General features: G+C 41.1%; 1 protein-coding gene across 1 annotated transcript in view; it reads right to left on the bottom strand.

The window, feature by feature from the left end:
* ULK4 (unc-51 like kinase 4) overlaps positions 1–17,965 on the bottom strand; it is a 4,087,308-nt gene that overhangs the window by 2,310,027 nt on the left and 1,759,316 nt on the right. Inside the window, exon 22 of the mRNA XM_044064733.1 lies at positions 10,822–10,949. Within this exon, the coding sequence (XP_043920668.1) occupies positions 10,822–10,949 (128 nt within the window). The remainder of the gene's footprint in view (positions 1–10,821; positions 10,950–17,965) is intronic.

Genomic DNA, 17,965 nt, shown 5'->3' with positions numbered 1-17,965 from the left:
ACAGCACATATGCCTAGTTATGGTGAGTACATAACTTATAAATCTGATGTCCTTTTAATTCTTCCTCAACTATGGGACAAAGTCCCCAGCTACGCTGACCTTGGGTGGCCTTCATGGAAAAATATTCCAGAGTACTACCGAACCAAAGGAGGCTCTATTTCTAGATATAATGCCCATTTTGTAATGTGAAACAAATGTATAAGCCTTGGACCATGTAGTTGCTACACAAATGTCATTGTCAGACATTCTTGACCAAAAAGCAGATGAAGTAGCCATGGATGCAGTTGAGTGAGCTCAGGGAGGTTTTGGTAAGGTCATACCCTTCTGAGAGTAAATCCATGAGATACAGTCTGCAATCCATTTAGCTAGGGTAACCTTAGAGACTGGCTGGCCTAGGTGATTTGGAGAGAAAGATAAAAAAAGCTGGTCTGACTTTCTAAACTATTTTGTCCTGTGAGGGTAAAAACGTAGTTGTCTGTGCATATCAAGAAGGTGTAGCATGTACTCTCCTTTACTGGCAAAATTTGGAAAGAAAACTGGCACGTGAATGGATTGGTTGATGTTATTTTCAGAAGCTACCTAAGGTAAAAAAAGAAGGGTTAGTCTGCAGAGGAAACCCTAGCTTTATGAAGAACAACGTAAGGAGTTTTTTGCTAAGAAAGCCTGGAGTTTAGATGTTCTTTTTGCTGAGGTTACAGCTACCAAGAAAACTGTCTTCCATGACAGATATTTTAGATGAAATTTGTCTGAAGGTTCAAAGGGTTGTGGTGTTAAACCTTCAAGTACCGCAGTAAGATCCCAAAGTGGTGAGGAATCCTTTATTGCGAGTCTCAGATGAAAAATGTCTTTCATAAAAGCTTTACACAATCTAGAGGAAACCAAGGAAAAAGATGTATCCCCTGTATGGAAATTTGAAATCTCTGCCAACTGAAGTTTAAAGATAGAGAAACTATCCCCATGTTTGAAAAGAGTTGTCAAAAAATGAAGAATAGTTTGGAAAAAAGGATCAGTCTCTTTATCTGATGCCCAAATAGAGAACCTTTTCCATTTACTTTTATAAACTTTTTCAGTAGAATCCTTTTGAGAAGCTAAAATAATGTCACACATTGGGGAAGAGAGCCTGGACTCAGCTTTAGAGACTGAATGTTGGGGTGTTGAATCCCCAACAGATGAGACAGGAGAACCTGAGTAGGCTCCAGTATCCATGGAAGATAATGATGAGACCGTAGAAAGGGGAACAATACTTGCCGAGACCAGAAGGGGGCAATGAGGATCACTGAGTTCTTCAGCCTGCTTGCTTTCTGTAAAATTCATTGAATCAGGGGAAGAGGAGGATAAGTATAAAGGAGACCAGAGGGCCAAGCATGAAGAAGAGCATCTCTCAGTGACTCCCTCCCGAGGGGGGGTCAGAGCAAAGTGCGTGTTGTTGAGAGAAGACAAATATAGCAAGGTTGGCCCCAATGCCTGAAGATCGTTTTTGCTACTGACTGATTGAGAGACCACTCGTGAGGCATCAGAATGGATCTGCTTATTTGGTCATGCATGCACGTTGGTTTTCCCTGGAATGTCCATCACAATTAGAAAATGGTCTGATGAGATCACCCATTCCCAAACCCTCATGGCCTCTCTTCAAAGGGGATAAGATCGAGTTTCTCCTTGTCTGTTGATGTACCAGACTACAGACATGTTGTTGGTCTGAACTACAGCAGTCGCCAAAGGAAGAGCATCTCAAAATGTCTGCAATGCTAAAAGGACTGCTCTCATCTCTAGGACTGACATGCAAAGTTGGTCTCTTGGAGTGACCACAGGCCTTGGGCAGTTCTTCCTATGAAATGCCCCCCACCCCAGTTAAAAAGCATCCGTGGTCACTGTTGCTACTGGGTTCAGTGGAACATAGGGTCTGCCCAGATAAAGATTGTCGAATTGTATCCACCAGCAAATGTGTTGTTTGAAAATTGAGGTGAGTTTTACTTGAAAAGACAGGGGTTGATATAGAATGGATGGACCACTGTACAGCTAGAGTCCATTGGAAGACCAGCATAAAAAAGTGTGCAAGAGGGAGTAGTATTATGGCAGCTGATATCGACCCAAGTGCTTGCACTTATCTTGCTGGAGGAGATGGATTTAAAAGGATACTCTGAACCTGGCCTCTGACAGAAGTAATGTGGTGGAGCAGTAAAGATGGTATTTGTGTGGTATAAGCTTTGATTTGGCAAGATTTATCATAATGCCCAAAAAATTGTAAATCTGGAGCAAATAGTCCCTGGCATGTTGTAGTCGATGCCTGGAGTGGGTGGTGAGGAGCCAGACATCAAGATATGGAAACACTTGGAATCCCTTTAGTCTCAAGTGAGATGCGACTACTGCCATGCATTTGGTAAACACCCCGGGGGCTGTGGTGAGTCCAAAGGGAAGAGCTCTCAAATGGTAATAACTGGCCCCCATTTGAAAGCGTAGATATCTTCTAGATTATCTGTCTATTTTGATATGTGTCCTGAAGATCTATACAGCACATCCAATATTTCTTGTGCAAAAATGGCAGGATGGACTGAACCGTGACCATTTGGAGCTTTACATACTGGTTCAATTTGCTCAGATCCAAAATTGGTCTGAGGACCCCTGTTTTCCTTGGCACTAAAAAGAAGCATGAATACATTCTGAATCCTTCTGGTCTGGTGGGACCTTCTGGATGACTCTTTTTCAGTAGCTTTTGTATTTCTTCTGCTGTGGCCTTCATCTGACTGGGTGGAACATCGAGAAGTTTCTTAATTTGACAATTATGAAGAAGGAAAATGGTACATAATAACATCCAGATATTATTATTAGCACCCATAAATCTTTTGTGATGTTTGTCCAGGCATCTAGGTACAAAGAGAAATGACCCCTGACTGCCTCCAGAGTTGGACAGTCTGGCAGCACTTCAGGAGTGCCAATAGGGCCTATCTGAAAAAGAATCCCTAAAGCCCTGGTTCTGCAGGCCTCCTCTATCTCTACGGCCACGTCTACAATTACAATGTCCCCCTGTGCCTCTCGAGGAATTTTCCCCACGAGAATCCTGGAAAGGTCCCAGAGATTTATGGAACCACATTTTCTTACCACCACTGTGGCTCCGAGAGAAGGTCCACTGAGGCATAGAAAAACTCGATCCCCACAGCAGACAGAGTCTGCAGCAGATAGGGTCTGTCTTTCTTGTTCGCTGCAGGTAAGTGTATCTTTTACTGATGGCCCAATCAAGGAAGTGCCATTAAATGGGGCATTAACAAAGGATGTCTTAAAAGGCTCTGTAAAGTCGCATAGCTGCATCCAAGGACATCTCTTTATAGTGATGCCTTAACTGGCTACTTGTGAGGGCCCTTCAGCTGTGTGAGAAATTAACCTCATCGAAGCATATGAAACAGATAAAAGAATGACCAGCTGAGAGGAAGTCCTTTTGAAATCCTCAGCAGACATGGACTCTGAGACAATATTTGAGAGTTCGTTAGTCAAATCTATCTGTAGCCTATTAAAGTGCGCCAGATAATTAACTGACCTCAGAGGGAAAGTAGCTGAGGCAAACTTTCCAAATCTGTCTAATGTTCTGGACTCCCTATTAGGTGGATGGACAGAAGAGCTCTATTCTGCTATCTCTTTCTTAGTGGCTGCCACCGCCATGATAGCATCAACCAGGACTCCTTTGCTCCAGTGGGGTCTATGTGCAGGTGGGGCAAAAAACTTGTCAGGGAGCTTGGGGATGGGCTCAACAGTATCCAGGCTCCTTCCATGCCTGGCAGGAAACCAGATTAATAAGCTCATCCACCAAGGGGTTACCCAAGATGTAGATGGGCCACAACAAAAATCCTCCAAGAGCACCAATTCTTCAGGAGAGGGAGTTTGGGAAAACCAAGCACCTTTCTGCTTCAGGATCTCTAGAATAACCCCAAAGGAGATGTCATCTGGTGGTGGCTTGGGGGAATCTCTCACCTTCATCAATATTGGTGTCTTCCGTAAAAGACTCCATGGAGGAGTCTATGTGTCTCCTCCTTACACATCCTCTTCCAGTGTACCTCTTCTGTGGGACGTTCTGGAGAGATGTCAAAAGAGAGGGGAAGTTCCTCCAATGGAACTGTCTGGAGAATCACTGGAACTGGCTGTCCCTGTGGAATAGGTCTGACAGACTCAGAGCTTGGAGTCAATGAAATCCCAACAGTCTAGAGACAAAACTCTACAGGAAGGGATGGATCTGACAAAACTGGAGCCAACCTACCCACTTTGGATCTGAAGTTGACATTTTGGCTCTGAGATCCATTCTGATCCAAGGGTATCAGAGCAGAACCCATGAGGGAAATAGAGTGGAGGATAAAACTTTCCTCAGATCCGACGCAAACCCTCTCAGGTATCTCAGAGCCTGGGGCTCTGAAACCATGGGTTGGATCTGAGAAGGAGATGAAATGGACTTTGAATGCACACTCAAAGATCCAGTAGAGGACGAAGCTGGAAGTGCCCCATCTGGATCTGAGCTCTGTGAAATTTCCACACCATCTATCCACATTTGCTTCTGAAGGACCTAGAAGATGTTATGGAAGGGGCCTGGAATGTTTCTTCAGAGTTTGAAACAACTGTGCAGACAAGGAGGGTGAAATAGATTTTACCATATATTCAGGAGTATGGCTCCTACAAGATGTACTGGGCTTCAGATCCAAGGACATAGGATCCAGTGTGGATTCCATTGGTGAAGGAGAGAACTAGTAGAGCCAAAACTTTTGGATCTGAGGGTAGGCTGAGGGACTTCAGATCTGAAGATGCCGGATCCATGGATTTTCCTTACTTTTTCCATAGGCTCCGATGAAGACCTTGGGGACTTTGAAGGAGACCTTTTCTTGAGTTCTAAAGAAAGTGCTTTACTAGTTTTTGAAGGGGTTTGAGCCCAAGAAAGTGAAGTAGCAGGAAGCAAACCTTTCAATATTAATTTGTTATGCCTGTCATTTAATGCTCTAGGATTGACAGTACAGCATGCTGTACAGGCCATATTTAAATGGTTGGGTCCAAGGCAATAAATGCACTCCTTGTGGGCATCTCAGCTGGGAATCTTATGCTCACAAGAAGTGCATTTTTTTATAACCTGTAGATTTTTCAGACATGATAGCAAGAAAAAGACTAAAAGTTAAACTATAAAGAATATAACAATAAGGTTTTATATATGGGAGAAAATTACAATGTTATCAACTGTGGTAATTGTAAGAGTTACCTTGCTTAAAAAAGGTAAAGATAGTACCAACAATGGTATGAAAAACTACTAAAAGAGCAGCAGAAAAAAAACAAGTTATTCCTAATACCTGTGAAACTACGAGGGAAGTATTAAGGAACCATGATGGCAGTAAACAACATCTGAGGCATCAGGGATGGAGTACGGCATTATGGGTAGAGGGAGCAGCTCGAGAGTTGAATCTGAAGTCTGAAGTATCCAACCGAGTCAGTTCTGATGATAGGATCCATAACTCATAAGTGAGGAAGAATGAAAAGGACAACATCAGATTCAAGAGTTATTAGGGAAGACAGAAATTTCTTCAGATGATATTGCTAGTGAGTGGGAGAAAATAATGGAGTTTAAAATAGGTTAGAAAGAAATGAAAAAGAGATGTGATTAAGAAGTAATAGAGGGGATAGCAAAGGTTAAATTATTGCAGACTAAGGGGAACTCACAAAACAAGAAGTGCAACTGCATAGTGCTAAAGAGAAAATAAGGGCGTATCTGGATAAATATGCATGAGTTTAGAAAGATTTTTGTTAAGCAGCTGTTTTTTGATAACTCCAGAACACAACATTTTTAGCACAACGACTTAGGCAACAAAAAGTAGAAAGGGTTGTTACCAGACCAAGGGAACCTATAGCAAGAAAAATAACCAGAGATCCTGTAAAGGTATTAGAGATATTTCAGTAATTTTATGAAAATTTGTATAAAGCAGAGGAATTCGGAAATCAAGAAAGAACATTAACAGGAATATTTATGGAAGACTTAAGATGCCAAGGTTAGAAGTAGATGAGGTTCAACAACTAACAGGACAGGAGTGATGACATAGTGGTGATATATAATCAATCCACAGGAATGTCTCCACGAACAGATGGTATTCCTGTACAGGTTTGGAAGCTAGGAGGGAATAAAGTGATAAAGATCTGGAAGGTTTTATTTAATAGTATTTTAAAAGGGGGTGAATCATCATCATCTTGGAAGAAATTTGTGATGGCTGTAATACCCAAAGATGGTAAAGACCCAGCTTCATATAGACCCATTTCAATTTTAAATCATGATTATAAAATGTTGGCTTTAGCAAAACTGATAGATATGGACCAATGTGGTTTTGTGGAGTGGATGCAAACATTTGACAACATTAATAGAACAATGATGACCCAAAGAGAAGCAGACTATAGGAAAATACTGCTGCTGTTGGTGGGTCTTGATGTAGAGAAAGTATTCGACAGAGTAAGCTTGGATTTTATGGGTAGAAGAATGGAAGCATATGCATTTCTTGATACAATAATAAGGTTAATTAGTAGGACATATTACAGGAAAGCATTTAAGTGGGAGGTTTCTCTTTGATATGTTGTTTTTGGAACAGACGAACCAGGTAGGGGTGTCCTCTTTCCCTTTTGTTATTTTCTTTATATTTACAGCCACTGGCAAACAAAACAAGGGAGTCAGAAATTCAAGGATATAATTTACAGGTGATATTATTTTGCACATGATAAATCCAGAAAAGGACATCTCAGTGCTGTGGAACATTTTGAGACAGTTTCAAGTCTTTTTTGGGATATAAAATTAATGAAGGTAAAACAAAGGCTATAGCTGTAAATTATGTATCCACACACAAACTAGTTCAGCAATGCCCATATTTAAGAGACCACGGTAAGATCAAATATTTAGGAGCATGGATTAAAAAGGTTTTTGTTACAGCAACTAAGAATATGTGGGAAGAGACTTAATAAAAGATAACACAAAAACTGAGATACTGGAAGCTATTGTTTATGGATATGGATAGTAAGATATAAGCAGTGAAAATGTTTTTGTCCCTTTAGTTTTATATGCATGTCAGGCATATGCTTATCAACCAGAGGAGAAGTTGTGGCCAATAATTAATAAAGAGGTGAAGAAATTTATCTGGGAGGATAAGAGGGCAATAGTTAAGTGGGATAATTTGATTCAAACAACAAAACTAGACAATTTAGGATAACCTGATTTAAAGGGATTTTTAGAGCTACTCAGTTAAGGCTCATATACAGAACACAAGAAGAAGGTTATATAATTCAAAGTAGAAAGGACCGATGATGAAGCAGGGGGGAGTTCAATAAATAAGGACAGAGTGGGAGTTTGTCTGCAAATCCATAAAGAGAATAATGTCAGCCATATAGAAATATATTCATAAAGTTGCAGAAAATAGAAATAGGCCAACACAGAAATGGAGAAAGGAGATTTTGCCAATAGGGATGACAGCAAGTATAGCATAGTCAGCTCATTGTACTGCCTATTGGGCTGGAGCACCCGCAGCTAAAAAGAGAAAAAAGGAAATGTGTTAATTCAGAAAGTCAACTATTATTTTTAAATTAAAAATAATAGTTAACTTTCTGTCATGTTCCAGGTCCATACAGTTCCACTGAGATCCAAGACAAAAAAAAAGGTTTATTACAATGGCATTAGGCTTCCCATTCATGAATTGGGTTTGGCTGACAACATTCGGCAGTAATAGAAGCAACACTCAATCAGCATTTTACTGGGCCGTTGCATTAAGCAATAAGGAGCAAGGTGCTTGAGGCAGCCTAAACCAGGATGAAGGAGCTAATTAAGTTGCCAGAGAAAAAGTTTCTTCTTTATTTTACAGACTATTTTTTCAGGCACTCTGTCTGCTATTGCCAGCAAGTGGGAAGAAGTTAAGTACTTAAAGTGTGTCTATATAAATATATTTGCATTATAATATATATCTACACACACATACATACATACATATACACACACACACACGTTTGAATATGTATGGAGGGCATATAAGCTCTCTCAAATGTTTAGTCTGGCATGTTAGTGGAGGTTGCACCATGCCTGCTGAATGCTTAGAATTTTGCCTCATGTTTTTGATCTATTCCCCATAAATATGTGTGTGTTTTTTTTTAATCATTGAAGATTGAAGTCACTCAATAATGACAGACATTTGCGTTTCAAACTTCATATGCTTCAGAAAACACATGCTAATGCTAAACCTGCTATTCTGTTAACAACTATTCTGTTAACACAAGCATATAATTGTCCCTGATTTGGCACCATCATCATATATAGATATAGACAGATATAGATATATTTTTAAATCTATGTTCTGGCAAATCAGTAAAGATTTCAGTCACAAAATAATGCAATATACCCGAGTTTTCAGATGTAAGAGCCTTTGGACGAAAGCCTATTAATCTAGATCTGATTTTATTCATGTATCCCCCAATGTTTTTTAACCTTTTCCTTGATTCTTGAGCTAAGATGTTGAGACTGTATTCTGACAGTAGTGAGAAGAGATGAATTACTCTTGCATGGCAGTTTTTTTCCAAATTAATTCATTCATTTGATCATAACAAACACCTAAGGTATACAAATAAAATGTGGATGTAATTTATGTTCAGGTGTGTGGTGGGGGGGGTAGATGTTCTTATTTGCCTGCAATTTGATGGTCTTTAGTGTCCCTGACATTCTAGAAATCTCTTGTTTTGTGTCATATTTTGGTCTGATACTCATATAAGTTTGTCTTTTTTCTGGCAAATTAATGGAGATTGCAGACTTAACAGCCTTCAAAAAATAAAAGAATGCTCATGCAAAGCCTGTTATTCTAGCAAGTTTCTAACATATAAAGGCAAAAGCCATCCTTATTTTGGTCTTTCGTCCACCATTATTTTTAGCTTTCTCCTTGATTCTCGAGATAAAGATTGAGGCGTATGGGGTGGTTGCACACTATTGACAGCAGTGAGCTGAGAAGAAAAATTCCTGTTTGTTAAATTTTTATGTATTTATTCATTCTATTAACTTAGCCACATTCCATGAAAGAAGGGAAACACAAAAAAAGTCTTTTGGGAATCAGAGTTTCACTTCACTGCGACAAATTTCTAAATACTCTCCTCCATGGGGAAAGTTGAAATCAAATTAAAATAAAAAAAAATTAAGATTTTTTAATGCTGTACTTAGGAAAAACTTAGGAAGTAGGCACTCATTATTTGATGCAAGGCTTTGTTTTTTAGAAACTCTGCTAATTTCATCAGATGATAAAAAGTCTACATCTTAAAAAGATGTTTACCAATGATTCACATACACATCACAGGGTATAACCTGCCTAACTCTGTCATCTGACACAGTCATTTTCTATCCTCTTCTAGTAATGCTGCCATTCAATGCAATGTTTATCATTCCTACTTCAGTAGCACTTACTTCATCTGTCATATCTCCTCTTAACCGCCTCTAGATTTACTGTAACACTGCTCGTTCCTGGCAAGTACTTTAATGTAGGAAAACAATGGAAATGTGATTTGCAGTTAACGTACTTAAGCTTATCTCCTCAGCACTTCAGTGAAAATGGGCTAGTACCATTCAGATGAATTCTTGTTAACAAAACAAAACAAAAAATCATTAAAACAAGAGCAACTGAATGTGCATGTTGGAATATGGGCGTCTACTACATGCATTTATGACCCAGATCTAAAATAACTACCACTTGGACTTTATACTGTGTATCCTGTCTGTCCTAGCCAATTTACTATAACATCTCTATCCATACATCAAGTAAATTATGTACACTTTTCTCCTCCATGCAGCTCACAGACTTACATAATTACACTGATTTTATTTTTTATATGAGGTATACACCAACAACCAACACTTCAGCGATATTAACATAATATGATTAAGCTATCCTCTTTGTGCATGCTCAATCACTGCTGACTTGAGTTCCTTCCTCCAGCCGATAGCTCTCTATCGCCTAGGGCTCCCACAATCATGGGACAAACCCTGAGGTTTCCCTTTGTGACTCATGTCCTACCTCTCCAGCCTGAATGTCCTTAATGCCGAGTGTGGGTTGCACTACATCCCAGTGACAACAGCATGGAGGTGCTGAAGAAAGGATGACTGTACCCCCTGAACAAGCTAACTCTTTCTTAGCGGTCACTTGGCATCATGAGATGTGGATTAACAGCATCCCTGCTCAACCATACGGTGATGCCACCTACAAGTCTCACTCAGAAGGCTATCCTGGCTGTAAGCTGAATTCCTTATCTCCCAGTGTCCACTGGGAACCAGGCAATGGTTGGCCGCTCAACATATCATGACTCTTTCACCATCTTGAAAAAGGTGAGCAGGCCTTATCATTACCCATTTTCCCTGGACCAGAGCTCCTCTGACACCCATGCTACTAATCAAAGCCAGTTCATCTGGGACACCGTCAGGGTTTTAGCCTTCTATGACAAACAGCAGACCAAACATACTGCTAAGAAGGAAAAAATAAGGATAAGCTTGAAATTAAAATATTCTGATGGCAAATGTTGGACTTGTTCCTGACATTTTTATCACGAGAAGTTCAATCTGACTCACACATTGGATACACATATTTTTGGGAGGTGTGATCAAAACCTTTCCTCAAGAAGCCTATCTCAATGCAATGTACATCTCAAGAACCAGCAGATACCATTTCTGATGTAAACAAATTATTCGTAATGAATAAACTAACAGTCATAAAAAGACTGAAAATATTAAGTGATACTCTCATGTTTTGCTGTTGCAGACAAAACAGCCACAAGAATAAATGAAAAAGCATTGTCTATACATCTTACCTTGCATGGCAGCATAGCAAAAGCATTTCCCTATTGTTCATTAAAACTTGCAGTAATACCAGAAAAGCTTTGGCTCGAATAGCTATTAAAGGGCTTTCTAACAGACGAACTACTTTGGTGACGAACTCCTGTGGAATTAAAAAGAAAATTGCATAAAACAGAATGAGAAAATGTAACAATAATGTAAAAGCAGATTGCTATGAAATTATTTTGATATGATATCAGTACTCTGAAGATCTCTCTCTCACAATAAATCCCAAGACTACAATCAGAAATGCCCATACTTGTTTATTACAAAACAAAGAAAGCTCATGAACATGACAATGGGGTTAAAAGCCAAACTCTGGGGACCACCAGTGACATCAGCCAACCAAGAGAAACTACCTAGATTAGTGATTTTGTCCAGACAGGATAAATCATCCTCAAAATGACACTGAACTCTAAGAAATGACTTCAAAAACATGAAGAAACAACAGTGAGCCAAAATTGCTAGTTAATGATATAATCAAATGGACCACACTTTACAGTTAAATCATGCTACTACAAAGAAGGAACAGACATGAAGAGCAGACCTTAACTTGAAATCATTTTTAGGTGCTCCTGGCAAAACTGCATGTGCTTACGTTGGAAGTCAAGTCACAGAAAAATAACACAAAAGAAAACAGAAAAGCAGAGTTATTGAAGATATATCAGTGTGAAGTACTCACCACAACAGTATATCTTAGAGGACAGGTCAGTCTAAGGGTAATTCACTGCATCTGATTTTACTCACCAGCAAAGCTACTTTAATTTGGCTATTATAATATAGCTGCCCCCTTCCCAGACAGTATTTCTCAGTCTAATCCCCATCTGATTCAATAAACAAGTGCATACATTGTGATTATATATTTAGACTAAATTTTTGTTTCCTCAAATACCAACTTGAGTATTTTTTTTTTGCTTTCCTTTAATGTTTGTCTGGTGACACAAATGACCACTATATTTTTTTATGTGCTGACATTACTTTCTTTCTTAGTTGTTATTATATCAGCTGTTATAATGTAACCAACAAAACGGTGACAAATACCAGAGTTGTGGGATTTCTGCGTCGGATGCTGTCACCTCTTCCATGACGTCAGGTCGTCAGGGGTATAAAACATGCAGCCAACACCATTACATCAGTTTTTCTGGTCCCAGATGTCAGGAGCTCCCAAAATAGGAAGCAATCACATGGTGTGGAACACCTCCAGTAGAAAGTAAATACCATTGCCATAAAATATGGCCAAAAAAGAAGATAGGTAGAATGTATAGAAAAGACGGGGGGCTGGAGGGAGGGTAATCAAGACTGCAACAGTGAATACACGCGAACATTTACATTTATGGTAACTGTACACAACTGTACTATGTTCTTCGTGTTTCACTGTTGCAGTCATCACACTTAGGTTGATTCCCAAAGCTGAGGAAGGGTGGAGGCAGTCAAGATGTATTAGGGCTGGCTAGCAGGCCTTGTAAGACTGCTGTGGCAAATACAGCTCTGGATTTAGAAAAGATAGGTAAGTGGTAATGCTTGGTGAAGGTGTGTACAGAACTCCAGGTTGCAGCTTCCAGGATATCCCTGGTAGGGACTCCCCTGAGAAATGCTGTAGAGGTTGTGGTAGCCCTAGTGGAATGAGGTCTGATCCCCTGTGGGGTAGGTTTTCCATGGTGTTTGTAGCAGAAATGGATGCAGTGTGCTATCCATTTAGAAATGGTTTGCTTTGAAATGGCCTTGCCCTCTGCCCCTGTAGCAAAGCTGACTAGCAGCTGGCCAGATTTTCTGAAAGGTTTAGTCCTGTCAAGGTAGAACCTGGGCTGCCTGTGCATGACCAAGGAGTGCAGGATCCTTTCCCCTTTATTCTGAGGATTACGAAAAAAGGTGGGTAAATGGATGGATTGGTTTAAAGCCACACGGGATACCACCTTGGGCATAAATGATGGGTTAGTCCTGAGGGAAACCCTGTCCTCATGGAAGATAATGAAGGGTTCCACAGCCATAAGGGCCTGTAACTCAGACACTCTTCTTGCTGAAGTGATGGCTAGAAGTAAGGCTGTTTTCCAAGACAGGAATTTTAACTCTGCTGTAGCAGCAGGCTTAAAGGGGGGAGCGTGAGCTTCTCTAGTACAATGTTAAGGTCCTAGGCAGGAGTGGGAGCTCTCCTTGGGGGTCTTAAATTGTTAGCTCCTCTCGGGAACTGCTTGATCAGGGGGTGAGAGAAGAGGGGTGGCTCAGTACTGTAATGAGCTGAGACGGCAGAGGCATGAATCTGAATTGATGAGAAGGATAGGCCTTTGTGGAGCAGCTCTGCTAGATAATCTAGGATTTGAGGTAAGGTGGGCATGGCTTTGTCCTTTCCTTGAGACTGGGTCCAAGAACAGTATCTTTTCCACTTTTCTGAATAGGATTTCCTAGTACTAGGCCTCCTGGCCTCAAGGATAAGATCCATCACCTGTTTGCTGAGGGTTGTTGGTGATGTATTCAGGGAATAAGCCAGGCTTCCAGGTTTAGGGTTTGCAGCTGAGGATGCAAAATCTGTCCCTCCTGCTGGGACAGCAGAGAGGAGGTCTGAAGTAGGTGCCAGGGTGGCACTGCTGTCAGACTGCATAGGAGTGGGTACCAGTGCTGGCGTGACCAGTCTGGTGCAATAAGGATTGTCCTTGGCCTGTACTGTTTGATCTTGAGTAGTACTTTTGAAAGGAGGGGCAGAGGGGGAAAGGCATAAATTGAGAGGTTTTCCCATGTAAAGAATAGGGCATCCACTTTCCATGCTTGGCTGTGGGGAATTCTGGTGCAAAAATTGCTCAGTTGATGGTTTTGGGGAGAAGCAAAGAGGTCCACTTCTGGTGTCCCCCACCTGTGTATTACAAGTTTGAATGAGTTGGGTTCCAGTTTCCACTCATGTGGGTCCGTTAGATTTCTGCTTAAGTCGTCTGCTAGTGAATTTTGTTTGCCTGGCAGGAATTGAGCTTGCAGGTGCACTTGATAGCTCAAGGTTGTGTTCCACAGAGCCATGGCTAACCTGCAGAGTGGGTAGGAATGAGTTCCCCCCTGCTTGTTTAAGTACCACATAACTGTGGTGTTGTCTATCTTTATCAAGAGTTGTCCTGGCAGGATAAGGTATTTGAAGGCTGTCAGTGCATTCTGTACAGCTAACATTTATTTTTGATTGATATGCAGGTGAATTTGTCCTGGGCTCCATTTGCCTTGAATGCATTTGCCTGCCATGTGAGCCCCCATGCACAGTCTGATGCATCTGTTGTCAGGGTTTGGGCGGCAGGGAGTTGAGTGAAAGGGAGTCCCTTGTTGTGGTTGCAAGCCTCTGCCCACCAAAGGAACTCTGCCCTTAGGCAAGGAATGATAGGAATCATCGTTTCCAGGTCTTGAGAATGTTGACATCAGAGACTTTTTAAGTACCACTGAAGTTTCCTCATATGCAGTCTTGCATATGGAATTAATAAAAAATGCTGGCAGGCAGAGTTTCACAGGCACAAATCACTCAGGTGATGATAAACCAAAGGTGTATTTAATGATAAAAATCCACAAGAAAAACAAATAAAATGTGAGAACTTTCGTTAAACAAGTGTTAACTTCATCAGACACCATTATTAGAAATTGTTTTAAGAAACAACTATTTCTCCTTTAATGGCAGGTACTTTTTGCAGACCATAGGAGTGGCAATGGGTTCAACTTGTGGTGGGGCATTCGCGAATATGGCAATGGCATATTGGGAAAGAAATTATGTATTTCAGTCTCAGTACTATTCTAAGGTCAAACTGTATTATAGATACCAAGATGATATCAGCTTGATATGGAATGGGTCACTGGTTGTTTGGAAGAGTTTTTGAGATACCTTAACACCACCACTACATTCCTGCAGTTCACTTGGGTGATTAACCTGGATTATATGAATTACCTTGATGTCCACTTATACAAAGACACACATAATGAAAAGTATGCTACTAGGATCCACAGGAAAGAGACCTACTCAAACTCATTCCTGCATTACACTAGCTCTCACCCCAAACATCAAAAGAGGTCGGTAGTTAAAGGGCAATTAGTTCGAGCAGCCCATATGATCTCCAGAGAAGATTTTCTTATTGAATGCGACAACTTAAAAACTATGTTCTTAAGGAGGGAGTACCCAGCAGACTTGCTTAATGAGCTTATGGAGGAAGTGATAGTTAAAAGAAGAGTAGGACATTTTAAGCCCATAGTTGGGGAAAACACACTAGACAACAGCCCCTCTGAAGTTGAAGAGGGGAGACCTGAGTTGGAAAAAAGTTCTTTTTGTAGATCTATGGTGCTTACATTCAACTCTGACTCATGCCACTTGATGTCCATTTTTTATAAGAACTGGGACATTTTAATGGATGACTTGTACATCAGGGCACAAACAGGAGAAAGACCTATAGTTACATACAGAAGGGGCTCAAACTTAAAAGACCTTCTTAGGAAAGGTTCTAACTACACTAGAACAGGATGTGTAGGGATGTACAAATGTGACTCTGGTAACTGGTGCCACAAGGTGAAATCAGGCAGCAAATTTACAGTGAATGGTATAGACCATTATGTAAAAAGTAAATATAACTGTCACTCCAAGGCAGTGTTCTACATGGCTACATGTGACCAATGCCTAGCATTTTATGTAGGCAAAATAGAAAGGAAATTTAACACCAGAATTTATAATCACAACTATGCCATAAGAAAGAATAATACTAATAATACTTTAGCGAGGCATATTCAAGACAATACTGGCCACAATTTCACATTTAAGGCAATAGACCATGTAGACATCAGTGACAAAACATCTTGGGGACTTCAGTTAGAGTTAAAGGAGTTAAGGTGGCAAATCTTACTAAAGGCAGACAGATAGCCAGGGATAAATTACAGGACATCCATCTCTCCTGTATTGAAATTAAAAGCCCTAAAAAGGAACAAAATATCTCAAAAAAAGAAGTTATGTACCTACCATAACGTTCCATGTTAGTTGTCTTCATCTCGCCTTCTTTCTTGCTTGCTGGGATCAGAGCCGACCCTCAGCTCCGACTCGGCCATCTCCTATAGCTCGAGAGCTGTTTACTGGTTCGAGGCTACCCCTTATCCCATGATGCCTAGCGCTAGCTACCCAGATCTCATTTGTAAAAGCTAACCCCAGACATAGCAAAGAATCAACCTGTCCAAACTAACAGGTTGAGCATACCTGTCATACTCTCTAAGTCAGTAGAGGAAACAAATAAGAGAATACTCAGCCGGTGAAACCTGAACTCCTCTCGGTCCAATAGGACAGGGGGATGGAGGGGGGGACGCAAGAAAGAAGGCAAGATGAAGACAACTAACATGGAACGTTATGGCAGGTACATAACTTCTTTATGTTAAGTTGTCCATCTTGCCTTCATTTCTTGCTTGTTGGGACAGTGTCCCTAGCACCTACGATCCTGGGCGGCTCATTGGAACAGACTCTTCAGAACAGTGGAACCAAAGTTAGCTCTATTCCTGGAGACCATGTCTAACTTGTAATGAGAAATAAAGGTATGAGGATTTGCCTACGTGGCAGCGGCACAGATAGAGTCCATGGGCAACCTAGACTGGAAGGCTACAGAAGTGGCCAAAGCCCTAGTAGAATGACCTTTCAGTTTGGTAGACAATTCTTTGTTTCTTAGTTGATAGATGAAGGTAATAATGTGAGACAACCACCTGGACAGGGTCACTTTGGAGACTGGGAGATCCTGTTTGCCCCGAGCATAGGAAAGGAAAAGATGATCCGACTTTCTTATATCCTTCGTTCTATGCAGGTAAAAACGCAATTGTCTATGAACATCCAAAAGGTGTAATTTGTATTCTGCCTTGTTGGTGTAGTTAGGGAAAAACACTGGAAGGTCTATGGATTGGTTTAGATTATTTTCTGAGCAGACTTTAGGAAGGAAGGAGGGATTAGTTCTCAGAGCAACCCTGTCCTTGTGAAAAACTAAATACGGAGGATGAACACTTAGTGCTTGAAGTTCTGAGACACGTTTGGCTGAGGTAATAGCTACCAGAAAGAGAGTTTTCCAAGATAGAAACTTAAGGGAGCAGGATGCTGCTGGTTCAAAAGGGGGCATAATCAAGGTGGTTAGTACCAAATTAAGGTCCCAAGGAGGAGGGGGATCTCTCACTGGGGGCCTAAGGAGAGTAGTCCCTCTGAGAAAAGCTTTACACAGCTTATGAGACATAATATTTAGATTAGAAAAACCAACATGAAAGTTAGAGATGGCCATTAGTTGAACCCTGATTGTGGCAGAAGCAGACCCAGAATGAAAAAGCTCTGTTAGGAACTCCAAGATTTCGTGAACTGGGGCTGAAAAGAGATCTATGTTCCTAGCCTCTGCTCAACAAGAGAAACGTTTCCATTTGCTAGCATACATCTTCCTAGTAGCCGATTTGTGAGAGGAGACAATAATCTCACGCACAGCCGGGGAAATGCTGGGAAGCCTGGCTAGGGTTGGAATTGGATCAACCAAGCTGCGAGCTGGAGTGTTTGGAGGGATCGATGCAGCTCTCCTGATTGATGAATCAGCAGGTCTGGAATAGGATCCAGAGTCCAGGGCTGCTCGAGGAGGTAAAGGTGCAGGAACGGAAACCAAATCTGTCGAGGCCAGTAAGGAGCAATGAGTATCATTTTGCAACCCAACGATATAGCGTTCTGTATGAGTTTGGGTATAAGAGGGAACGGCGGGAAGGCATAAAGAAGTCCCTAAGGCCAATTGTGGACTAGAGCATCTCTGGGAGGGTGACCGGGAAGCAGTAAAAGGGAGAAGTAGTTGCTGCATTTGGTGTTGAAGGGGGTTGCAAACAGATCGCAGCAAGGCTGTCCCCATTTGCGGAAGATCAAATCCGCAACTACCTGATTCAGAGACCACTTGTGAGGTATGAGAATAGCTCTGCTGAGCCTGTCCGCTATGACGTTGGACTTCCCAGGGATGTGCGTTGCAATCAGAAATTGTTGGGAGGAAATCGCCCACTGCCAGAGTCTGAGTGCTTCTCGACATAGGGGGTAGGACCTGGTTCCGCCCTGCTTGTTGATGTACCACACTACTAACATGTTGTCCGTTTGAATTGCAATGGTCCCAGGAGGGAGGGAGTCCTGAAGTG

This window comes from Protopterus annectens, chromosome 3.part0 (assembly GCF_019279795.1).
Source record: "Protopterus annectens isolate FY-2018-M chromosome 3.part0, PAN1.0, whole genome shotgun sequence".
In the NCBI taxonomy this organism is placed as follows: Eukaryota; Metazoa; Chordata; order Ceratodontiformes; family Protopteridae; genus Protopterus; species Protopterus annectens.
The sequence above is the reverse complement of the archived record's forward strand: the minus strand, read 5'-3'. Positions and strand labels throughout refer to the sequence as shown.